Raw genomic sequence first — 25414 nt, 5'->3', positions numbered from 1 at the left:
GCTCGTACGCGCTTCGGTGCTTGTGCCCGCTAACTGCGGTTGCTGCGCTGGCTAAACGGTTGATTCGAACCAAGTCAATCGGAAAATCGATGCTTATCGAACGATAATCGAGGCGCTGCATCGGTGCGTTGTCGCACCACTAACTAACACAACTTCAGTGCGGCGCGGGCGGGGCGTTTTCGTGAAAATCTACGCACGGACTTTTCGTAGTTACCCGATAGTAGCATCCATTTGTTTTGTTCCGATTCGCGTTTTTTTTTTTTTCTGTTCTCCGCCACTTGATTTGGCCAGCGAACGCACTGCCCAAGTGGTGTCCTGTTCGCATTGTGAGTGAATCACCGATGGCCGCGGGCAGGCTGAACTGCACCATAGTGGGATGCTGGTTCTGGCTGTCGATGCAAGTGGATGTGGAAGTGGATGTAGAAGTGTAAATGCAAATGCAATCGGCGCAGTTCGGCTGCAATAAATGCCAAAAGGGATACTAACTGCCAAAGCCAGTGCAATTGGAAGGAAAATTCAAATTTCATTGGGAATTATTCGAATTGGAATTGAATTTGTAACTGGAGTTGGAGTTCAGAGTACTTGGTACTGGGTGTGCGAGAGCGACAGAGAGGAAGAGAGGCAGTGCAAGTGTGTGGGGGTAGCAGTCACACAGGCACACACGAACATACTCACAACTCCAGTGCATAAAACTCCAAACTGCGTTCGCCTCTCTCTTTTCGTTTCGCTTGCTCTCTCCCCTACGTTCGCCCACGCAACGCCTGGCGAGCGAGAGAGAGAGCGGTATAGAAGAGCAAGGGAGCCAGAGCGAGAGAGCAAGGAAGTGGTTTTTCCACCGAAAATATGGACAAAGGCAAACTGCAGAGTTAGCTGAAAATAAAAAAAAATAAAAAAAAGGAACAAGACACAAACAGTGACTGAAATAGCGGTTAACAGCGCTCCCTTACGGCGAATCGTTGAAATTCAAGACGGAGAGCTATCGCATTTCTTCAATTATGTCTGTTTCGCTTTTCATTCCGCTGCAGTAAGCGATCGCGCGAAGGAGCAGCAATACAGAGAGCGAGATTTGGAGAGAGAGAGAGAGAGATAGAGAGTGCGCTCCCAATTGACGACTCCACTCCACTCCCACACACACTTAACCCCGCCCCCTCGCACCCGTAATTACTATGGATTGTGGTGGTATTGCGGCACATCAGCAACAACAACTACAACAGCAACAACTGCACTTACTCCAGCAACAGCTACAACAACAACACCACCAGCAGCAGCGGCAACAACAACAGCACAGCCTCGAGGAAGCAGCAACAATAACAAATGTAAGTATCTCCCAAGTTTCTCCAAATGTGTGTGTGCGTTTGTGTTGCTCGACCATTTCCTCTGTACTTCATAATTCGCTCCCACACACAAAAAAAAAAGAAGTCATAGGACAGAGTACACAGGAAGAAACTGAACTATACCTTTAAAGTACAGCTTCTTCAAATTATAGTAAGAACGGTGCAAATGGTAGACTCACATATGGTTGGTAATTGTATTAACTATAATTCTCTATTAGTGTTTTTTTTTTCGAGTGTATTCAGTATACTTTACTCCTTGGCTATGAAAATAACCTAGTTATGCAGTGCTAGGTGATCAAAAGACTTCAAATTCGGTACTCCAAAGTTGAGACTGCCCAACTAGTATCATGGATATAGTTTCCTATAGTTTGATAATATAGAAACTTAAAACTTTACCACTCCCCCCATTCGATGGGTCAAAGGAGAATTAATAAAAGCAAACGCAGAGAGCGGAATGATTAATCTTTGGACCAGCTGCTGGGGCAAAAACGACCACAAAAAGTGCTCAATGCTTTCAAGTCCAACAGAATGCCGACCCATTAATTGGTGTACTAACTTTTTCGCTCTCTCTTGCGCCTCTTTCTCCGTTCTTGCCCCATTACTTTCACCGTGCATAAACGCTGAAAAGAGTTCCCGATCGTTGTGGTTCTGTTTTTCGTTTTTCGCCTCTGAGGTTCTCGATTTGTTTATGCGCGGGCGGCGGAAGAAAACCCGATTCCACACGAAAAAAGTCAAAGGCGATGTGCGATACCATGCGGCAACAGCAACAAACGCGATGTTGTTGCTGCCCCTTTGTTTTGCCGCAACAGCGGGCGTCGCCCCGCTCCCCTAAGCCACTTCACTTCCCAGCAGTTTGTGGCACAACCCCAACCAGGAAGGTCGATTAGTTTCTGGATCAGAATGGTAACAAACAGTTAAAACAAAGGCTCCATTTGGACGAGATAATAATCAGATCCAACAAAAACATTTTGTTTATAAGTGAACTATATATTTAAACAATGTTTGAACATCGCTTGGCTGGTCTCAATAGATGTAATTTCAGTTGAAGTATATCTTACATATATTAGAGATACATTTGGTACAAAGGAAATTAACCTTTAAAATTGTTATTTTTAAAAATGGTTTAACAATTGGAATTCCCTTAAGTCCAAATGTTTAAAATAATAGTTATCCACAGTCCTCCAGTTTTATATATATATATATACTTTATATCTTTGCAAGTAAGCCCTGTTTGTTGTCAGTCGCGGTTTTGTTCACTGCACACAAACATTTTGTATCTATGTAAATAAATACATACATACACATACATATAGTTTAGAGTGAACTGTCAGGATGCCAGGACGTGACTGCGTGCAGCTCAAGGACGAGGACATGGGAATTGGCCTCCCGGTGCGTGTCAAATTTGCCTAATTGCGCGCAGAGGTCAGCAAATTCTGAAAAACTGCGCTGCCCATTTGACCATTTCTACTTGGCCAGCACGCACATTTTTCATTTCCCAAAAGCAAATATTACACCTCAGCATAAAAGGTTGAGTAAGCAGTTTGCTTGACAGCAGGACAATCTGTTAGTTGGCATTTTTGGATTGTTTCAAACTAGTGAGTTTATACAAAACTCATTGAAAAATGTTGCAAAAATACTTGACAACTTTTTTCACTCCAATTCCATATCTTGTGTGAAACAATTTAGGAAAAAAAACTACTTCGATATGTAAATTCTTTTTTGATGAAGTCATTATGCAGTTATCAAATACATTTATCTAGTTTTTTCTTTAAATTCAAGCTATCCTCTGGTTTCCGTGCATATAAGGCAGTTTATAAGACCAGGGATTGGATGTACGTTTTAAGAAATATACTTTCAACTGCGTTAACAACATAATATTTAAATTTTTATTTTTTTATTTTTAATTTCTTTTAAAAATGTAACTCATTCAGATAGGTATATTCTTAATGTTAATGTAGTGAGTCGCTTTGTTCCCACAAAAACAGAGAAGATTGATTAAAGCCGATACTAAATGAAAGCTGGTGGGTTTTACCCCATCTGCAAAAAATCTAAATCCCATAAGTTTTTATAATAGACTCAAACATCGCATGTGAAAGTAAACATCATCAAACATCATATTGTGGCCTGCGTACCGTGTCCCTTCAATCTACCTCAAGACAATTATAATTCTTAAGAATGATTTGAAGAATAGCACGGGCAGCACTAGTTTTGCTATCCCCGATTTCTAACCGTGTACGCACTTGCATCCGACATCCAGGGCTGCCAACTCGCTTGCATCTGCAGTCCAGTTGGCAGCGCTGTCGGCGCTCTCGCTCGCGCCTGTTGTGTTTGAGTTCGAGTTGCTGCGCTTGTGAGTTTCTCAGCTTGTTGTCGCCATTTGGGTTTCGACCGACGCGCGCAGGAGACGTGACATCGCAGAGCGGAGCGACACGAACGTAACGTAACGGAACGGCACGATACGAAACGAAGTGCTACGCAACGAAAGGCGAACAGAAAACGAACATCACCATCAACGGCGGATGCGAGTGCGAGAGTGATTGGAAGTAAAAGAGCGCGCGCGGAATTCGAAGTGCACAATTATTCAATTTTATTTTTATTTTTTTTTTTTGACTTTGCGTTCCGTTTCGGTCCAAATACGTCGCCTTCTTTTGTTTTTTCTCAATTTTTCTCTTGTGCGCTGCGCTTATTAAGTTCCTTTAAAGTGCCTGGTCCATTGTGTTGTGATTGCCGCTTTTACATACACAAACATCGCAGGAAGAGGAAGCAGCATTACGCGGGGTAAATGAAACAATAATTAAAAGTGCCCTTTATTAATTTCCAAAAGGGGCTAAAGTGATGGATGGTGGGGAAGAGGGGTGCAACGAAAAAGAATCCGACGACTTAAAGCAAAACCAGAACGATTGACAATAGAATCAGTATACTTTATCATTTCCTAACCACCGATAACCTCATTTCACGGCGACACATGTGCATATCTATTTGAAAAGCTCAACAGCGAAGTGCAGATGAACAATGTTTGTACAGTAAAGTGTGTTGTGGCTCCAAACAAGTGGAAAATCAAATATTAGCAAGAAAAGTAGTTCACAATTTTTGTCTAATATTTGCAAACGCACTTGACGGACACTTGTAAATATGCATTCCAGAACTCAATTTGCCAGTTAGAAAATGCAATGATCTGAGGCAATCATCAAATTGCCCCCTTGTAATTCCACCATTTTAAATAGACCTTGAGTTCATTTAGCCATTGTTTACTGTGCCCTTCCATTTGTTGCGCCCCCCCAAAACCGAACTTGCAACGCAAGCGTGGCTGGCAACCCTGGTCTGGCCACCACGGCTCTCCCTTGTGATTTTCGCCGGTTTTTGGCTCAGTCATATGTGCGTCATTCCGCTTCCTCCCACATTTCCTTTGCATCCTCCCCCGCCATCGCCACCCCGCAGAGAGTCACCCGCATTGTCGACTCCTTGGCCACTCTACTCTCTGTTCTCGCCCACTACTCCTTACTCCGCCTTCGCCAAATTGCTTCTGCACGTTCGTCAAATATTTGCTCAACTCTTTTTAATTACATTACACACACTCACGCATTTGCCGTTGTTACCCCGTTTACCCCTTTTACACCATCGCCATTACACGTAGAAAACAGTGGCTTGCGCAGGGGGGGCGTTCATTACCGACACTCCCCCCACCCTCCCTTCTGGTTTCAAACAACTAAACTTTTGGCTTTATTGTGCTTTTAAGAGTCGTAAAACTCTAAATGTACACAAATACAAATGGGAAACAAACAATGTAAGGGAGTATATAAGAAGCAGCCCCCCTTTACCATTCACTGCATACGCCACTGGCACGCACACAACAAACGGTTTGTAATTGCAGATCTCTCGTCGATTTGACGAGAGAATGGGACCAAAAAGAGAGCTGCATTTGGAAAAGAGTGACTCACGCGGCAATTCGTGGAAATTCTGTGATTGATTTTATAGATTCCAAGCGAGAAAAAGACACTGGACCAGTTTTCCGATCATAGCAGGCCCATTAATTACACATGTACACACACAGGCATACGTATTTTGACTTGGGCCTCTTTCATTTATCGCTGTATGGGGAGTTGGGGGTGTTGGGCATTGGTGTATGTACCTAAAAAAGAGTCCATAAAATATCAGCATATCCTATCTAGACTGTAGGATCTCTGGAACCAAAACAGCTAGGAAAAAAACTAGCTACATGGTAGTTAGATTACAATAATCACATAGAATATACATTTCAAGATGATTCGATGTAGAAGAAATCTTGACCTGATTGATTTCGGGAAACCTACTGCATTACAGTGCTTACTTTGGTGTAATGGTCCACTTGAGTGAGGGAGTGATGCGCAATGGAAATGTACCGAGGCGATTCTGTTGCGATTGCATTGGCCCTATTTGATGGTTCTGGGCTTCTGTTCTGGCCCCCAGCAACCCACACATGTTGGTTTCGTAAATTCATGAGCAACGCAATCGCAGCCGTGAAATGGGATTTTCATCTAACAAAATATTTAAAAATTCTAAATGGATTCTTTGCAGCGAGATATTGACAAACTATAGGATTTCTTGTGCATTGTTCGGTTTAAAAAAGAGATTTTTAGAAGAAGTAAATTAAAAAGTACATACATGTACATGTACAGTAAATGCATACATTTATTAGTTTTCGTTACTTTTGTTTCTATTAATTTTGAAAAATTCATTAAGTTGTTCATATCCAGTCATCCAGTCAACTGTATAAACTGCTCGAAAAATTTTCCAAACACGATATGCCATTTTAAAGGTATGCATACATATGTACCCATTAGAAAGCCTCTTTATAGAAAAGTACCATAAAGTTTGTGATCACCTCATGTTCGGAGGTACGACACTTTGGCTGCATATTTTGGGTGTTCTGATTTTACGATTCTCTTGTAACACGCCCAGCTGCCTCTGATTTGCTTTGCTTGTGCTTTTGCTTCTTTCTGCTTTCTGCTTTTCCCTTTCTGCTTTGCTTTTGCTTTTACGTACATACATGCCTTGCCGGGTGCGACATCGTCTGAATTTTTATGCGGCAACTGCGCGACGCTGTTTATTTGTTGTTGCTGTCGCTGTAAAAAATTTTTTATCGCTTGTTTCCGTTTAGGAACCAAAAATGGGGAAAAATAATGTACCGCACACGCAAACACTTGCATGCGTTTTCCCTGAAAGCAGTTTCCATGATGGAGACCATCGTTTAGTAAAGCACGGCAGTTGAAAATGGTAGTCCACGCATTAAATTAAACGAAAGAAAGGTGTCACTTGTGGGCGAATAGGTAAAGAAAATATTTAAAGAAAATATTAAAACCAAATATAGTTAAATGCAATAAGCAGTGTTTAGACTAAAGTGTGCTAGTGCCATTATCAATTACTTTGCGGAATTTCTAGATAATGTAATTATAGACTGTGCTTTTTGTGTCGCCACATTCATTGCGAAATCGTGATTTTGTAAATTTATGCCTCTGCCCTCTTATTGTTTGGTGCCATTTGATGGTTCTTTTCCTTCACCCACATAATATTGTGTGTTTTCTGACCGTCTGCATTTCGCCATCTTGAGGCACCTTGAGGCATTTGGTCATGGTTGGCCAATGCGATAATTCTTTTGGGTTTTGTTGATAATAGTCACGGCTAAACCTTATAGACTTCAGCATATGTTTATGTTGCTATGTTCAAGCCTCTGATATTGGTAATCCCAGTATTATGCTATCAGTAAGAAAATAACTCAATGAAGTGTATAGATGTTACCATTTTGAAAACAACAGTTCTGTGTTGCAATAGTTAATGCCCTAAGATTATGTTGTGGGTCAAGTCCAGTTAGTGCAATGTAACAATCGTTTATTGAGCAATAATGAGTACTTCAATACCAGCAGTGAATAGGCGTTATGCCACTGCATAATATAATCAAAAAAAAAAAAATAATAATTGATTGGTCTTCAGGAACTTCAAAGTGCAATTCCACATATTTTATGCACATGAGACTTAGTTTTTTTTGTTTATCTCACAGTATTATCTACTGCATATGCCCAATTAGAAAGGAGTTTCCCCATTTTGTTTTCCCTCCTCTATTGATTCCCCCCCACTTTGCCTTCTCCAGATGCTGCTGTTGGGTCTCGGGGTCGATGGGTCGTCTCGTCTTCATTTCAAAATAAGCGGACATTTTCTCGTATATCGTATTTTTAGTTGTGGTTTTGGTTTTGGCTTCGGATGGGGCTCCCCTCTGTTTTTGCCTTTCCCCATTCCTTGCTTTATTCCCCACTCATCTTCCGCCATCCGCAGTGGGCGTCTGTTACAGTTTGTAAATTATATTTAAACGCGAGCTGGGCGTTCGTCGTCTATCGATGCGGATTCGTACGCGCATTTGGATTCCGATTCCGTTTCGGATTCGGATTTAGTTTGCGTCGTCGGAGCAGATCGGTTAAGATCAGGAGGCAACTGCGGCGGGAAATGGGATCGTATGGGCAGGGGTTTCTGTGCGCCACCAAGTGGGCGTGCAGTGGGCCAATTTGGCTGATAGATTGTATTTCGCCACACAGGCGACGAAGGCGAAGAAGAGAGACAGAAAGAGTAGAGAAAGAGACACCCGAGTGCAGTTGCATGCATGGGATTATTTAGCACACTGAACTCTGCGTTAAATGGGCCTTCGGTCACACTGTAAATCAGTTGGCTTGCTCCCAATTCAAATGCGACTCCCATTCCCATTCCCGTATCCATTTCCATTCGCATTCGCATTCCCATTTCTATTCCTATTCCTATTCCTATTCCAATTCCCATTCCCAGGCTCAATGTTTTCGCTAATTGACTTCGTCTAAAGTCCGCAATAAACATTTCAGCAATTTAAAGCGGACTCGCACACACTTAAACATCTCACACAACACACACACACATGTGCGTTGTGTTTATATGTGTAAGATCTAGATATAGACTAGATGGACTGTATAATTTATAGATGGTCTTTAGCACATTTTGAATTCCGCATTCCGTTCCTAATTGATTCCGTTTGAAGAAACGAAAAAGTTCTGCGTGGGCTTTGCATTTAGCTTCCAATTTGCCGAATTAGTTTCTACGATATTATAATGCACATTGATCGGAATTAAAATTGGAATTGGAATCGAAGCGCGTCCATTTGGGCCAATGATTTATTGAAAATTCTGCTCTTATCACCGTCTATATACCCTTTATTTATTCTTTCCCCCGGGCGACAGCAGCCACCCCCCCCCCCCCCCATCCCCACGGAATTGATTGGGCTGCAATAAAAAATTTGTCCGAATTAAGAAAGGGTGGGTAAATCGACCATAAAAGCGTGTAATCACACATTCTGATGATTTACAATTCAGCCCACAGAAGAAAATTATAACGAATGCGAGACCTACGAACCCCCCCCCCCCCAGTCCACGCTCTACTACACTGCACTTTGCAGTATCAACAAGTGATTGATGTTGATGTATGTATGTACATATGGTAGCACTGGCAGTGGTACTACAAGGGTACAAGGGTACGACGGGCTTGCTCCTGGACGAATGGAAACCGATTCGATCGCACCCGGAGTGGCAGGAAAAGTGGACGGACGGGGGGGAGGAGCTCAAGTTTCAAGTATTGCTCTTGTTCTCGGAGCACTCGAAAAATAATATGCGTCCATCTTGAATGTACATACAAATGTATATCGAAAAACATCAATTATAACAATTGAACATCCAATGTAGGATACAAAATGGCTTAAAAATGCGACCAGTTGTGAAGAAAACATACAAAACAATGAAAATCTATTCGAATTACTTTAAAAAAAACTATGTAGTTCTCGAATGGACAACTTTTTTTTTTTCTTTGTTTATTTCCAACTTGACCACTACTTTTTTTCAAGTGTTCTTTGCGTACACGCCTTGAATATGCGCAAATGGGATAGCCAACCACCGCTGGAGGATGTACTCGAAAACGCATCTGTTCCAGGGGACTGTGGCGACGTCTGAGACGGATACTATCTTGATCTCATAATCAACGTAGTGCGGGGTGTAGTGTGTGCGGCTCAGTTGATTCAGGGGTTGAAGAAACAGGCAAGATGAGAACAAAACAAAAAGAAAAAACATGCTTAAATAAGCGGACGAACGTCATCGGCATTTTTTTTTTCTTTTTTTTTGGCCTGCTCGCTCTCCGTTTGCCACTTTGCATTGTGTGTTTTTGAGCTCAGTGGCAGGTGCAACCTTCGTTTGTGGCCATTGTTATAGATGTTCCCCTGCAATATGGGCATCGCGATGGGTATGGGTATAGGCCTGAATGCGTAGCAGCAGTTGCCCCGAAAAAAAAGGGGCGAAACCTCGGTTCCGATTTATTGTTGATTATATTGTACAGACGGCGGCAGCTGCATTTAAGGACACGCGTCACTTGCCGCTCCTTTTGCACGCGCCACACAACAGCAAAAAGAAAGGAAATTAAGAAAAAGGAGCAGAGAACGGTCTTCGTTCTTCGGTCAACAGCGCAGATTTCTTCGACTTGCTGCCCATGGTCTTCATTCCCTGCCAGCGATTTCGAACCGCTTCTCCTCGAGTGGCATCAGATGTTTCAGATGTTTCCAAGGATCGCGTGCGCTTGTTGTTTAGCGAGCATGCTTTCTGCTCCTTCCGCTTCCTGAAGAGTTTCGGAGTTTTGAGTTTGGTTTCTTGCAAGGGGAAATGAAATGGGGAACGTTTGTTATGCGGATAAATGTGAATATTGTTCAGCTGTCTGTGTCAAGTGCTTAAGAATGTCTCAAAAATGGTGATTATTAAAGTATTTGCCCGGCATTTCTGTCAGTTTGTAGGGATCTAGCAATAAGATGACAGAAATCAGTTATGGGAACCACCTTCGTGCAGCATTTCCGTTTCTCGACAATTCGGGCTTGTCCTTCATGGTTACTTCACTTACTTTAGTTTACTCCGTTGCATCGCCTTGCCTTGAACTTCAGCGTACAGAGACAGAGATTCGGCATCGATTCGCCATGTCATCGTTTTGCAAAGGCAATTGTTGCTAATGATTTTTGACAATGTCAAACTGAAATAGCTGATTATTTGGGCAGTTTGCGGTACGACAGATTACTTTGTGACCAGTACCAAGTCATGTTCCATGTTCTTTACTTTCCGTGTACGAGGGGTGGGGGTGGCGGGGGGTTGGGTTCCTCCAATTAGGCTGCTTAACGAACCAAAGTCAAAGTCAAACCGAAACGAAACGAAACGAAATGGCGCAAAGTTAAGCAAAGTGTAGTAAAGTCAACTGAACTCTGAACGCAACTCAAATTGAGTTTAAACACAACTCTGTTGCTTCTTCATGATGGCGATGATGGTGACGATGGTGACGATGGTTATGGTGCTGATGATGGCCAAAATGGTGGCGCAAATTCGAGCTGTGACATTATAAATTCTGCATGCCATATATATATATCATATATTGTGCGCGGTCTCCGCATTTTACGAGCGACAATTTCGCCAAAGGAGCGAAACGCCTGCTCTATAAGGCTGTGGCTCCATGACTAGCCGGCTTTTTGGCTGTGTGTGTGAATGGGGCCCATTAAAAGTTAAATTTAATGTATTAATTTATTTTCTGTTTGCCCGCTAGTGTTGCTTTTTGTCCACTCTTGTGTGTGTTGTTTTTTTTCTTCTTTTTTTTTGGCAACGCTTGTTTGTTGTTTTTATTAATCGACTGCGGAAGTTGCTGTAAATGTCCACAAACATGAGAATATTCATAATGCGTTTGGTGAACAAAGAGCCACCGAGCTCCCAGTCCATCTGTTGTTTTCACCCACAGCCGAGTTTTCCCCAACCCCCTTCTACCATCCTGTGCCATTTTGGGGCAGCTCCAATGACGTAAGTGGTGCGGGTAGGGGGGGGGGGTTCTTAGTAGGGAGTTGTGAGCGACTGGACTCTCGCTTTTAGTTAATTACTGGCGATATTATTGTAGTGTAGAAGTAATTACTTTGCAGCTAGCTCCCGCGGGAACGAAATGAGCCCCAAACATGCGACTTTGGTTGGTTGAGTAGGTCATGATGAGTGGTAACCAACCACTTGTTAGATGAAGTTGGATTGGATGGTACACTTTGGGTGAGGTAGGTCCATCAAAAGAGCGCAGCGCACAACACCTCCAGCGCTTGGGGCTTAAGACCCCTCAAATCGGACTTGAGACCAGCTGCTCAGCTTCGCGGCTGTATGTCTGTTTATACAATTATCGGATCCGCTGGGTTATAATTGGTTTATCATGGAAGTCGGGCGGGCCGGTCTGTGTGTCCAAGGTGAACAACAGCAAACCGATCCGCCAAGAACATTGAACTGCAGCTGAAAATCGTATTTTATTTACTTATTTCCAGATCGACTGCGACTGAAACGCAGCGTTCCACGGAAAAAACAGCAATCCGATTGGTTTATTCCATTTCAGATTCCTTCGAATGTAACGATTGTAATTTAAAACACCTTTAAACACAGACGTTTTCTCAATAACGAGGCGATTTTATTGCTAATGAAATAAGAAGGAGAACAAAACACAAGTGGTTGGTTCAGCACAAAACAATCGACGTTATCGTGTGTCAAATGTTTTTATAGCAAACAATGTTTTTATGTGAATCAAGTTCCTACTAATTCACTACTAAATGATATGGTACAAATTATATGGTATTTTCGATTAATGCACGTTTTTGTGCCAAAATGCTGCATAAGTTGTTACGAATCGAAAGCAAACTTACGTGTATAACTTATGGCCAGTAGCAGTCAGTGTATAATTAAGTGTTTGGGTGCAACAGGAAATTGCAAAACGCCTAGCTTATTAGTTGGTAAAATACTCCATCGGATTGAGCGGAATTTGTTAGCCACTTTCATGTGGTAAAGCTGAATTCACAATCAACATGCTGACACCTTCTACTTTTCTATTTGGTCTTGAATTGAAATTATTGACACTTGTCTGCGTAAACTGATGATGGGTCCACCAAACAGAAAAATAGTTGAGTTAATTTGTTTAGAAAATGTTACGTCTTATTCAATTTGTGTTTTTGTGGTCAGAAAATCGTGATGAAACAAATAGTAATAGCATCAGAGTCTCCATCTAATCAAATTTAGTTGGGAGTTTATTATAAGGTATATATAATGAGGTATAAATGGTAGAAGGTATAAAAACGCATAGTTTTTTTTTTGGCTGCAGTTCATTTGTTACATTATTAGAATTAGAATATTCGTTGTGATTCTATTATGTGTGCAACAGCCTCCGTTTCTTTCGCGCTATAATTCCCAATGGGTTTTCGCGTGATCCAATTCACAATTTAAAACCGGTTCTGATCCCTATATAGATAGCAATTAAAATCTAGGCTAATAAACGACCTTACTCATTAATAATCGCCATACACATGGAGCTTACGATCTAACAAACTTGACTTCGTTCAATAGAACGAAGTGATGAAGTGATGACATTATTTTTTTCTGTGTGTATTAGAGGAGGGCATTGGGAGTGCAGTGGTGAAGCGACCTATGCAAATATGCAAACAAGAGTCGTAAACTAACAGCAACAAATGGCCGGTAGATGGGGATTCTGTGTGGGGTCTATGCCACCACTTCTGACCCTCGTGTCCATCCATACCGCAGCACCTTCCTCACCCCTTCCCGACGGATTCTGTTGTTGCGGCTGTCATTGAACTTTGTGGACAACCGATTGCTGGTTTTTGAGGGAAAAGGGCAGCCGTGGGGGTTATTAGAAGCCGCCTCCTCTCATTCTGTGCACTCCACGTTCCGTTTTCCGTATGCATTTATTTATGTACAAACATGCATACAGACAGACACTTATGTCCATAAATCAACGCTAACCAAGCGGGGCGACATGTGCATTGTTGAATGGAACTCGAACTGGAACTGGAACTGGAACTCTCTAACCTCGTTTATAACCTTCCCCGTATCCATATCCATTCCATGTCATCATCAGCAGCCGCTGCCCTTCTCGGTGCGTTGAGCAGCTGACACTGATGGCGGATCATCACGGGTCCCGGGTGGAGTTCACTTGACTAAAGTGCCAATTACCCAAAAAAAAAAAAAACAAAAAAAACTAAAACAGAAACATAAACAGAAACAGGAAAAAAACGAAAACAAAAACAAGAAAACCTTTTCGAGCCACGCAATGACTCATTCAGTGGAGCGTTGAAATGGCCATAAAGCAAAGGCGGCAACTCCATCGGCAGAAAGTAACCGAAATGACCAGTAAGACATCGGCGGTTGTCAGCGATGTCACATATGTACATCGTATGTATATGTATGTAAATATGTATGTACATATCATGCCCAGTTGCTCCGGATGGATTGGATGAAAGACTTGAAAGTCTTGACCGAACATTAAAATGAGCACAAGCACCAGGTTCTAGGGTAATAAATCAGTGCTTTACATCTTACATCTGGCATCGTGATCATAAGTTTATGTATCATACATATAAACGGTAAAGTTAGTAAATAAATCGAACAGATTTTAAAGAAAAAGCTTGCCGTTTTCGAACCATTCTTGTCGCTCTTTATAAACTCGGTTGTAAATATAGACTTGGTGGTTTCATTCAAATCTGTCTGCACCACAAGACGTTCCACTTCTTCCGTCTTTCCCTTTCTCTTACCTCCCCCCCCGCCCTATCATTTCTCTTGGCCAACTGCCAGTCATTGTGATTGTTTTTGCCTTTACCCCCAGCTGTTAACAAACCCCACTCTTCCGTTAATACGTGACTTATGCCCTGGTAAATTACTTAACACTCGCCAGTCGCCGGGCAGCTTCAACTGCATTATGTACATACATATATCGACAGTGCGAAATCGGATTCATGAGAAACATCAGGAGTAATAACTACTATATATATTGCACTATATCGCCAATGGACTGCTGCTGGATAAACGCCAAAAGTACTGGACTTGGACCGAGGAAAGGCGGCTTTGCTTTTGATTGCCGAGCGTCAGCAGTATTAGCAAAATGCACAGCAAAAAGAAAATAGTAGCTAGATATGTATATAATGATTTGGATTAGCTTATAGATACTGAATACAACTAGCTTAGCTTATTAGCTCACAACTTTAAGGATTAAAATATAATATATGCGACAAAATTTGTTGATCTGGCTCTTGACTTTAAATGTTGAAGTTTATAGCATTTCTTAAAACTCTTTGCGTAAACTATTGCGTAGTGTGTATCTTGTGGATTCGATGTAGTTCGAACAGTTCGATTCGTTCATGCAGAAAAGTTCCCAGGTTCGATTTCCACTGCCGTTCAAAGATTTTTTCTTTTTCAAAACGATATACAAATATCGTTTTATTCATGAGCGATATTTCGTTGCGCTGGAATCATCAGTTCGAAACTGATTATTTAAAATCGTGGAATTGCTGTGTGTTCAGTATCAGTTTTTCTCCAGGTGCGATTGCTGTTGTCGGCGGGAAGTCGTTGTCGTCCAAAGTAAAATGTGTAACGTGTTTGAAGCGACAGAGGGCGGCGACAGAAGTGGAAAGAGGTTGGGTCAGCCAGCTGCATTGGCAACCGACTACAGATTCAGACTTCTTCTGACTTCTGACTTCTGACTACCGACAATCGCCAATCTCTAATCGGAAAATCGTCGTTTGTCAGCGGACGTTCCATTCGGGGCACGTTTCACACAAGCTCTGCCAGCCACAATGCAAACAAGATGGTGCGCCCAGCTGATAATAGTTGGGCATTTCTGGGTCCCGCTATAAAGCCATAGTTTCCCAACTATGCCCGTAATCATCAACTGTCGCATTTTAAATTCGAGCCATGAAGACTCCAAGTGGCGGTGAATCGGCGCAGGCATCTTTTACATACGTATTTGCTTCGTCTCAAATTAAGTTAGAGCCAATGTTTTTGTGTCGGATACAAGCATATTTTTAGAAACATTAGACATTAGATTGGAATGATCGGAAGGAATTCGGATTTTATATTACAGAAATTTAGTAGTTACATTTGGCTCAAGTTATGGAAAACATCTCTAATATACGTACAAAGATTTACCTTTGGAAAAAGCATGTTTCTTACACTTTTATAACTTGTACCATAATGCTAATACAGTCTGCTTCTAATTTTCAGATCAACCTAAGGGGCATCTTGGTCGGCGGCGCTGCCAGCAGCGCAGGAGTAGCAGGAGCAGCGGCTGGTGGTGCGACGACGACGACAACGACGACGACCGCCGCTGGCTTCGTGGCTGGTGGAGATTGCCCTGTGATCGGCGCCGGTGCTGGCGCTGGCGTCAAGCTGCGCAGGCACAGCGATCGTCCCCTGACGCCGGAGGCCAAGCAGCTCTCTCACACATACCGCATCTCGATGGCCAACCTGGAGGATTCGCAGGAATCGGAGCTGGACCAGATCCTGGGCGAGCTGAGTCTGCTGGAGGCGCAAATTAGCTACACGGAGGCCTCCATGCTGCCCGCCATGTGTGCTCCAAGTGCGGGCGCTCAGATAGCACCGCCACCGGGAGTGACTCAGCTGCCGGGCAGTGCTCCAACGATGGTCTCCATGTCGGCATCATCCTCGCGTTCCCATTCGCGCACCAATAGCACCATCTCAGCAGACGTAAGCAGCTGCTCGTCGTCGGGGATCTCGGAGAATGGACACGGACTGGGACTGGTACTTGGCGGGCCCGGGTCGGCTGGAATGATGGTGCAGCCACCGCCACCGGGCGGCATGACCATGGGAATAACGCTGGGTGTTGTCACTCCCCGGGAACCGCGCACCGAATCGCCAGACAATGATTCCGCTTTCAGCGACACAGTTTCGCTGCTGTCCAGCGAGTCGTCGGCCTCCTCGAACACATCCCTGCAACAACAGCAGCAGCAGCAGCAACAACAGCACCACCAGCACCAGCAGCACCACCAGCACCAGCAGCAGCAGCAGAAACCACAGCTGGCTGGTGCGGAGAAACTACACCACCACGGCGTACATGGGCAACACGGTGGCCAGCAGAGTGGCGCCAACAGCATCACGAAGGCGGACAAGATCCAGTTGGCACTGCATAAGCTGGAAAGCGCCCCCATCCGTCGGCTGTTTGTCAAGGCCTTCACCTCCGACGGTGCCTCCAAATCACTGCTGGTTGATGAGCGAATGGGCTGTGGCCATGTAACACGACTTTTGGCCGACAAGAACCACGTGCAAATGCAGTCCAACTGGGCGTTGGTCGAGCACTTGGGCGATCTGCAGATGGGTGAGTGCTTTTGATTGGCTTTTAGGAGAAAGGCCCTTTGATCCTGGGTTAAATTAAACTGATCGCTCTTCCCACAGAACGCCTCTTTGAGGACCACGAGCTGCTGGTGGATAACCTGATGACGTGGCACTCAGACGCCGGCAACCGAGTGCTCTTTCAACAGCGTCCGGACAAGGTGACGCTGTTCCTGCGGCCGGAGCTCTACTTACCCGGACCCCAGATGGCGCCCGGATGCCAGCACGACGAGCAGACGCGGCAGATGCTGCTCGACGAGTTCTTCGATTCGCACAACCAGCTGCAGATGGACGGACCGCTTTACATGAAGGCGGACCCAAAGAAGGGCTGGAAGCGATATCATTTCGTGTTGCGCTCCTCGGGCCTCTACTACTTCCCCAAGGAGAAGACCAAGAACACGCGCGACCTGGCCTGCCTGAATCTGTTTCACGGCCACAACGTGTACACTGGATTGGGATGGCGCAAGAAGTGGAAGTCGCCGACTGACTACACCTTTGGCTTCAAGGCGGTGGGGGACTCTTCGCTGGGCAAGTCGTGTCGCTCCCTCAAAATGCTGTGCGCCGAAGACCTGCCGACGTTGGACCGCTGGCTGACGGCCATCCGCGTCTGCAAGTACGGCAAGCAGTTGTGGGACAGTCACAAATCGCTGCTCGAGGATCTCTGCCTGAGCCGCGACGATGCCGTCTCGCAGTCGAGCTTTGCAGCCTCCATGCGCAGCGAGTCCATCTCGAGCATCTCCTCGGCGGTTCCGTCGCAGTGCGGCAGCGTTTCCTCGGCCATCAGCAGCATGTCCAACTCGACTAGCGGCCGCACATCGCGCGCCTCTAGCAGCAGCTCCAGTGGCTGCCTCTCGGATGACAACAACGCTTTCGACTCCGAGTTCACCACTGGCACCATTAAGCGCAAGCCCTCGATGAAGCCCAATCTCCCGCTGACCACAATGACACGCCAGCTGAAGGAGGTGGGCGAAATCACCATCTGCGAGAGCGCTGGTGGCGATGCCAGTTCCCCGGAGCGCAGTGGTACACTAACGCGGCGCCATAGTCGCCGCAAGTCGCAGGAGAGCAACGGCAGCGGCACGCTAAAGCGCCGCCCGATTGCCGTGCCGGTGGCCACTGTTGTCAAGCAGACGGAGCCAATGGGCAGTGCCTCGTCAACGTCGTCCAGCAGCAACTCTACGCCCACGCCCACACCGAGCATATGCGCCAAACCGCCGCCAGGCGATTCGGCATCGCTGATGTGTTCGTCTACCCTGTCTTTGGATTCGCTGCCTCCGCCCCCTCCGCCGCCCGCTTTAGATGGTTCGGAGGATCAGGATGTGTACGGGTCACAGCTGTCGCTGGCCTCACTGCCACCACCGCCTCCGCCTGAGGATGTGCTGGCAATGAACTATGCAGAACCCTCCAGTCCGTCTACGCCCACACCAATGAGCACTCCAATGATCATGCCCAACAGCAACGGATCGTTGCCCCCGGCAGTGCCGGCCAAACCCATGAAGCCAGCAGTGAAGCAGGCGGCGGGCGGTCTCAAGGCCGCGCCACCATACAAGGCGCCGCCGGATTACGTGGGCCCTGCCCTGCTGCCCGGGCCGCCATTGCCGCCGCCGCCTCCTGCCCAGAAAAAAGTCTCGTTTGCAGACTCTCCGGTGCTGTTGCGTCGCAAGATGTGCTCACCGGAACCCGTGCTGCCCCAGCGATCGCCCAGCACCACGCTCAGCTGTCATTCCAGCTCCAGTGCAGGATCGGCCTATCAGACCTACGCGCCCGGGCCTATGTTGCCGCCGCGTGCTGATGTGGCGCGCCTGTCCAGCCTGAGCAACGGCAGCAGCAGCGAGGTGACCTCGCCCAAGCGCCTGCAGGAGTCGGCCTCGAATCCGCCCCGCGACTTTCTCAAGGATCTGCAACGCGTGATGCGCAAAAAATGGCAGGTGGCTCAAAAGTGCAAGGCGGAGCCAGCGACGACGCCTCATGAGGTCCTGGGCTTCCGGGACTTTAGCAACGAAGACCTACTGGCTGCCCACAACCTCAACTCTGGGGCCAACTCCTCGCACTACTACCGCGAGACGGCCAACGTGAGCCACTGGGTGAGGAAGCACTACGAGTATGCCCACAATGCGCTCTACGAGAACGTGCACGCCCAGTCGGCGGCGGCGGCGGGAGTGCCTGGTAGTGGAGAAGCCACCACGCCTCCGCTCCCACCTCCGCCTGGTAATTCAGTGGCAGCTAAAAAACGTCCGCCGCCGCCGCCTCCGAAGCGGAGCGACAAGACGCACCTGACCAACCGGGTGTAATGGCATCGGAGAAGAAGAGTAAGTCAAGCGCTGAAATGAATGCACACAATCACCTTGACTATCAGAAATTCGCGAACCAAGACTAATTTTTTTTCATTTTCAGGCGAAACCGCTTACTTACTGAGATCCTCGTTCTCCAAAGGAAGGATTTTCGTACCAGAATCAGAATCAGACAGTTATGCACTTGTCTGAAAGAAAGCAGAGAAAAGAATCTTACAAATTCCTATTTAAGTCCAGGCGACAGCAGAGCGAGATGGAAAACCACTAATTAAAACCTACATATATATTTCCTAAGAATATGCTATGGCCACGCCCACTTCTCTCACAAAAGTATTACACATCATAGAGAATCTAACTGTTGAACTTCTTCGCAGTTCGGGATTAAACCACGTCAAAAGTGTCAACAAGAGAGTTTTTAAATTTCCAAGGGCAGGCGTCCAAAAAGAACTTTTTGTATATCTAAATTAAAAACCTCTTCTTGTATATTTTTAAAAACCTTTAATTTTATGAACGAATACCTTAACAAGTCAATAGTTTCGAGCATCTCCCATTACATATTTTTGTTGGCACTCTTGACTTGGTTTGATTCATAATCTATATTTTCATTTTGAAAATCAAAAAACTTCTGCGGTACTCGCCTGCGGAATTAAATGCAAAATGCAAAATAGGAATTCTGGCATTAGTAAAAATATTTAAGATACATTTTAGTTTGTAAAAAGGAAAAATGCATTTTAGAAACGATAGTGCATTATTTAAGCAACACTAAATTATCGCTAGATAAGTGTACAATGTTTTTATATATACATGCACTCTTTTAATTGTTTAGTTGCTCGTAGTATTGATTTTATACATTATATCTTTTTTTTGCGATTATCTTTGTAACGGTAGAGTGAACGTTTTGTGAGCGCATGAAATGCGCTGCGCTAGCAAAAGGAAATGCCTTATAAAGCATATTAACCTAAAAAGGGGAAGCCCTGCATAAACACCTAATATACATACATAATTACACACATAGGCCAACATACCTATGTTGATCTATCCAAATGATTTGCTGTTTAAAGCGATACTATTCTCCTTTTCGAAATTTGTAATACCACTTTGATTGTTCAGTTTATGAAACCAAATGCTTAGTTTCAAAAGATTTGTCAAGTTCCTCATTAGTGTTAAAGTTGTATTTCTCTTTGTGCTTGGAAAAGCAGACAGATCAGCCATAGAATGCAATTTGTATGTGCAAATCAAACTATTTATATTGAAGGCAATAAGAGAAAATGGAACTAATTCTGTACACAAATCAAATATGTATTCATATAGTAATTGTAATTGTAATAATATATAAATTAATATATTTGGCTACATTTCGTTTTGCGAATTTTGTTTTTCAGCATATAATTTTTGAAGCGTTCCTATAGGTTCAATTTTTATATGCACACATTATTAACAACATTCGGCTAAGCTAAATGGCTTTTGATTCTATATAATCGATGCAATAATCGAAATAATCGATTTGTTTAGCAAACCTATCATTTATCGATTCTGTATTGATTGTAATTTGTAATTGTTTTTGTGTAGTAACTCGTTTGCCATTTGTTTTGTGTGTATGTTTGTGTACAGCCAGAAACAGCCATATATATGTATATCCATAAATATAGGCCCATATATGTACGTGCATGTGTGCATTTGTGTCAGGTACGCTAATAAATCAGCTTAAAAATGTCCTTGCTACATTCATTGCATATATGATTCTATACTATATGAAGTTTTGTTACGTTTACACCGGCTTGTGTGCTGCGATCAAGTAGTGATCGGAATCCATCGACTAAACTTCAACTTCGCCTTCTCTCTCCAGCCATCCTAGACGTGTTCGGACACCAGTCCCCCAGATATCCAGCATCCGCTAGATATGCCTGCTTTTTGTTTGTTGTCCATCCCGTGTCATTACATATAGATAGATCCCTGCGCGAATATGTGAAACGTTCGTTTCTGTATACAAGAATCTAAGTTGGGTTATTATGGTGAAATTGCATTTTACTTTCCTACATATACAACACTAAAGGGTATTATGCATATAGATCTAGATGTAAACATACTTAAATAAAGGAAATGCCAATTTTTTAAAGCTTGAATTTATACGAACATATTTTTTAGAAACTATACGCTATATATATATATACATATATATATATATGTGGTAGGAACACAAGGATGTGCCATAGGCGCCGTCGTCGTGTCGAAACAAAAAAAAAAGAAAGGGATCGGAAAACCCGCAACGTTTTTTGCTAAGAGTGTATTGAAATCTAAAAAGAACCTAGTCATTAAGTCCACGATAAAAAAAAGAAAGTACATTAAAAGTAAATAAATTTATATGAAATGACACGCATATACATAGAAATGTATGTTATTAAAGTAAAGGCAGAAGATAAATCTAGAAACTTGAATCTAGAAACTTACTCCATGCTTTAGCTACAGAAAGCATTTTAAATCATTTTTGTTTGCCATCTTACATATGATTTGTATTCTTTGTTTTCGTATTGTTTGCTTACACATTTCGAACTCAATGTATAAACAATTAAGTAAGGCAGTGAAATAAAGCGAGGTTCAACTAAAAGAACAGAAATCAAACACAGAACAGAATCCTAATTATGCTAAATAAGCAAATAAGCTAACTCATATTGCAGCCCAAACTAAAACTAAATGAAAAGACTACTTACTCACTGGAGGTGGATAAAATATGTAAGTTAATTACTATATCGCCGACACATTCAGACATCATTCATATGCATTAACTACAAATTTACAAATACAGCAAAAGGAAAACTACGACATCTAACTAATGAAATCAAAGGAAAATTCAATCTAATAAGTAAAAAACCAGAAATTCTTTGCAGGGCTATTATATAGTGAACAATGTTGCCATTTGATACCACTTTTTTCCACAAATAAAACACACATTTGATATGAAAAAATATATATTACTATATATACCTTATATTCCGCATCAAATGGAATTTTTTGTAATTTTGATAGAAACATTCAAAACGTAATTAAATCGAAAGCGAGCAACAAAAACTGTGCGAATGAAACGTGTTACGAAAACTATGAAAAATAAATGCGAGAAATGCCTAAGAACAATTTGAACTAAATAAATATGCTATTTATTTGTCGGTCGGTCGATGGGTGTATTGAATGCAATTGCATTTTATTTTGGTAAGTGGTAAGTTTAGTTTTAAAGAGTGAAAGTATGCTTTTTTAATCCCATCTAAATAAAAATAAATGATTCGTCTATCAACATCTATTAAAACCTAATGCATTTTAAACTTTTTTTTTATTTTTCGCAAAACTATAAATATTTTGATAAGTTGGCCTAACTTGACGCTGATTAAAAATGAAAGTTTTGATATTGAGAAAGAAATATGATGTTCAAGTGCTTTAAACAGCTTTGCATAACTTTCAGATACAATCTTTAAAATGATCAGATAGTCAAACTATACTTAATACTTAGCAAAGTGAATCTGAATAGGGATGACATTATATTATAGTATTTCATACAATATCATTTAATGTTTAGTTTTAAACAGTGCACAGCACTTCAAAAATCAGTTTTCAACTCAGGATTGATGGCCATAACTATGAGTAATACAAATATGAAGCTCATTGGGTATGGACATTTTTTTACCGGGCGCTTCTGCACAGCACTAAGCGTTTATCTAATGTAAAAATATCAATAACAAAATTATCCCGTTGTGCATATCCATGCTCCACTGTACCCATTCGCAGCACACACCCACTTTCAAGACGCAGGGAATAAGCGAAACTTTGCAAATTTACGCATTTTAATGCCCTCCCAACGCAACTGACCAGGATCGCCGCTTCGAAGGATGTGAGCCTGCGCTGCCCCAAAACGCCAGCGTCGACGTCGACGTTGCCTGCGACAGCGAAAGCAGCTGCGGCAGAGGCAGCGGCAGCAGCCGCAGTCGACATAATTTTCAGTTTCCTTGCCGCATTTTGTGGGGTTTTTTGGACGTTTTTTGCGAGCTTTCTTCTTTTTTTTCGAAGGGTGAGTGGTGGGGGGTGGGGGGTGGTGTGGGCCACGCACTGGCTGCCCACTGGCCGAGCCAAAAGTAAGAAGAAGACGAAGATGCAGAGAAAGGGTTGCTCTCCATGCGTGTATGTGTGTGGGAGTGTGTGTGTCTGCGGACCTTTGCTTGGCAGGCATTTTATTTATGCTGCGTAGTCGCTTCCTTGTAGCACCAACACCACCCCCCCCCCCCCCTCTCTGCAACCAACCGTTGTTTATGCCCATTAGACGGACATTACAGGGTATCTATTAAATTCGGGCCAAAGTTATGTGAAACTGGAATAAGGAATGGCGTCTTGGGTTGAGAGCCAGCAGATCCGGAAACCTTGGAACTACATACATATATATGTAAATTTTGGAGGACAAACGCCTTATATATTATATTATATTATATTATATAATTAAATAAGCGAATTGAAATTTTAAAATTTGATTTGATTTTAATTAGCACACATTTGATAACTTCAAATTATATCTTTTGTATAATACACCAATAACTTTAGACGGTGCACAATCAATTTTATTCAATGATCTGTTTCATATTTTTGAAGAAATACCAATGAAACGAAAATAAAAAAAAATATATATATAAGTTGTTCTTATGCACAATTGATTCAAAGTTCGTTACATTTTGTAAATATTTTCAAAATATAAATGTTTAAAATAATACTTATTTATAGAAAGACGTTGATATTTTATTGAAGCTGGTTTTAAAATCCCAATATATTTTGTTTATTTTTAAGCCCGAAATCATATATGTATAGATTATAGCTTATGTAGATTATAGCACATAGATTTCGCAACATCTGAATGTGATTCTAGCGGGTATCGGATAGTCGTGGCATTCGCTCTAGTTTAAATTGGCAAGTGCCGGCGGGCGGAACGGCACCACCTCCTGACCTGACCCCTGCCTCCTGGTCGTCCTGGTGCTCCTGCTACTCCTGCTACTTCCCCCATCCGCATCCTCATCAACGTGTTCGATGCTCGGAGCTGCGAACCCTTCAACCCGTTCGTGCGTTTGCTGTCCAGCTGGAAATTCAGCTCCAGCTCCAGCTTCCTTTTGTTGGTGCTTTTGGGTGTTTTGGGTGGGTTTTGGGTGGTTCCGAGTTGGGTGGTGGCTTCTGATGGTGGCCAGTAGGTGGGTTTAATTTAAGCGGGTTTTATTTTTTCTCAATTCCTCTCCCCATTCGCTCTCTTCTCACATGCCTTTCGCTTCTCTGCCTATTTTTTGTGTTTTTTATTTGATTTTGCTTGGCATTTTTACTTTTTTTTCGGGGTGGCTCTCTGCTTGTTTGTGTATGTGTGTGTGTGTGTTAATCTCGTTATGTTGTCCTTTGTTTGAAATGCCCGCTGCTGCAGCGCTGCCGCGTCGCAGTCGACGTCGCCGCTGTAACTCTTTCGTTTTTTTATTTTTTGCTATACAATTTGATATACATATGTATAATGTAAGATTGTTGTATTTACTTTTTCCGTCCTCGTCTAAGTTAAACAATTTTAATTGAATTTTGACAAAAATGGGGAAAACCATTTATTCACGAAAAAAAAGGGTTCGAAAGTTAGATATTCCGAGTTGTTGCACGCAGCAACCAAGCAAATGAGTTGCAAGTGAAGGCGATTCGGGAGCTGATTTTGGGGAAAAGTGTTGCCTATGTTTTGGGGCACATTGGAGGAACTACAATTGTAGTATACAATATAGATAGATATATATAGATATTTATGTATTTTGCGTTGAAAGCAATTCATTTGAAATAGTTTTTGCAATATTTAAATGCACCTACTATATCAAAATTTAAACTTTTTCTGTATACACAGGCACTTGAAAGCACTAAACTTTACTCTATTTAAAGAGTATTTAGATTAAATATGTAGATATTTTTAGTTTAATCAGCAATTCTTTTACTTGGTACTTACAATAAAATAATTTAAAATGACTGTAAGAGCTACTTAAGTATGTTATTAGTTTTGTGTCTTGAGATTTCACATTGAGATACTTAACATTTATTTTGCAAAATTAGTAGATTTCTAGTCCTATTTTGAAAACAATTTAAAGTCCCAAATTTATTATTCCAGTATGCCCGAGTCACAAATCTATCATAGGTATTACAAAATTCGATTAATTGCTACATTTTATGATTGATTTGCAGTGGTTTCTTTCGACTTCCGATGCGAATCCAAAGAAGAAGGCCTTATCTAAGGTTAGACCTTCTTGCCATGCATTGATTAGGCTTGGATTGGGCCACGGAAGGAGTTTGGCACTGGCATCGAGTTGTCCACCGCCTGGCACGCCATTAACCGGCCGTTGCCATGACAAATGATGCAAATTTAATTGGGCTGAGGCATCGGGCATCAGTTTGCCAAACAAGATGGTCATTGCGAAATGTGAGCTGAATTGAGAGCCGAGGCGGTTGTCCTTTGATATTTAATATGTTTAAATATGCGAAGTCCTTCGAGCATGTCAGCAAAAAAGGACCCTGCTGGACACACACACACACACACACT

General features: G+C 42.9%; 1 protein-coding gene across 4 annotated transcripts; it reads left to right on the top strand.

Annotated features, from left to right (window-relative positions):
* The first annotated feature begins 119 nt into the window (after positions 1 to 119).
* Positions 120 to 21964, top strand: pico. 4 transcript variants are annotated; one of them, NM_134519.3, is made up of 4 exons: positions 120 to 1316; positions 15425 to 16535; positions 16613 to 18858; positions 18944 to 20572. In NM_134519.3, exons 1-3 carry the CDS (start codon positions 1167 to 1169, stop codon positions 18838 to 18840), a joined length of 3489 nt encoding a protein of 1162 aa, NP_608363.1. In that variant the 5' UTR covers positions 120 to 1166; the 3' UTR covers positions 18841 to 18858; positions 18944 to 20572. The 4 variants fall into 4 exon arrangements, with proteins under 4 accessions (NP_608363.1, NP_001188674.1, NP_728307.1 ...); NM_001201745.1 differs by lacking the exon at positions 120 to 1316 and adding an exon at positions 2129 to 2237; NM_167686.3 differs by lacking the exon at positions 120 to 1316 and adding an exon at positions 3701 to 4112 and having other exon boundaries at positions 18944 to 21964.
* The last annotated feature ends 3450 nt before the right edge of the window (positions 21965 to 25414 follow it).

Source organism: Drosophila melanogaster, chromosome X (genome assembly GCF_000001215.4).
Source record: "Drosophila melanogaster chromosome X".
Classification (NCBI taxonomy): Eukaryota; Metazoa; Arthropoda; class Insecta; order Diptera; family Drosophilidae; genus Drosophila; species Drosophila melanogaster.
Note: the sequence above shows the minus strand (reverse complement) of the source record. Positions and strands in the feature narration are given on the sequence as shown.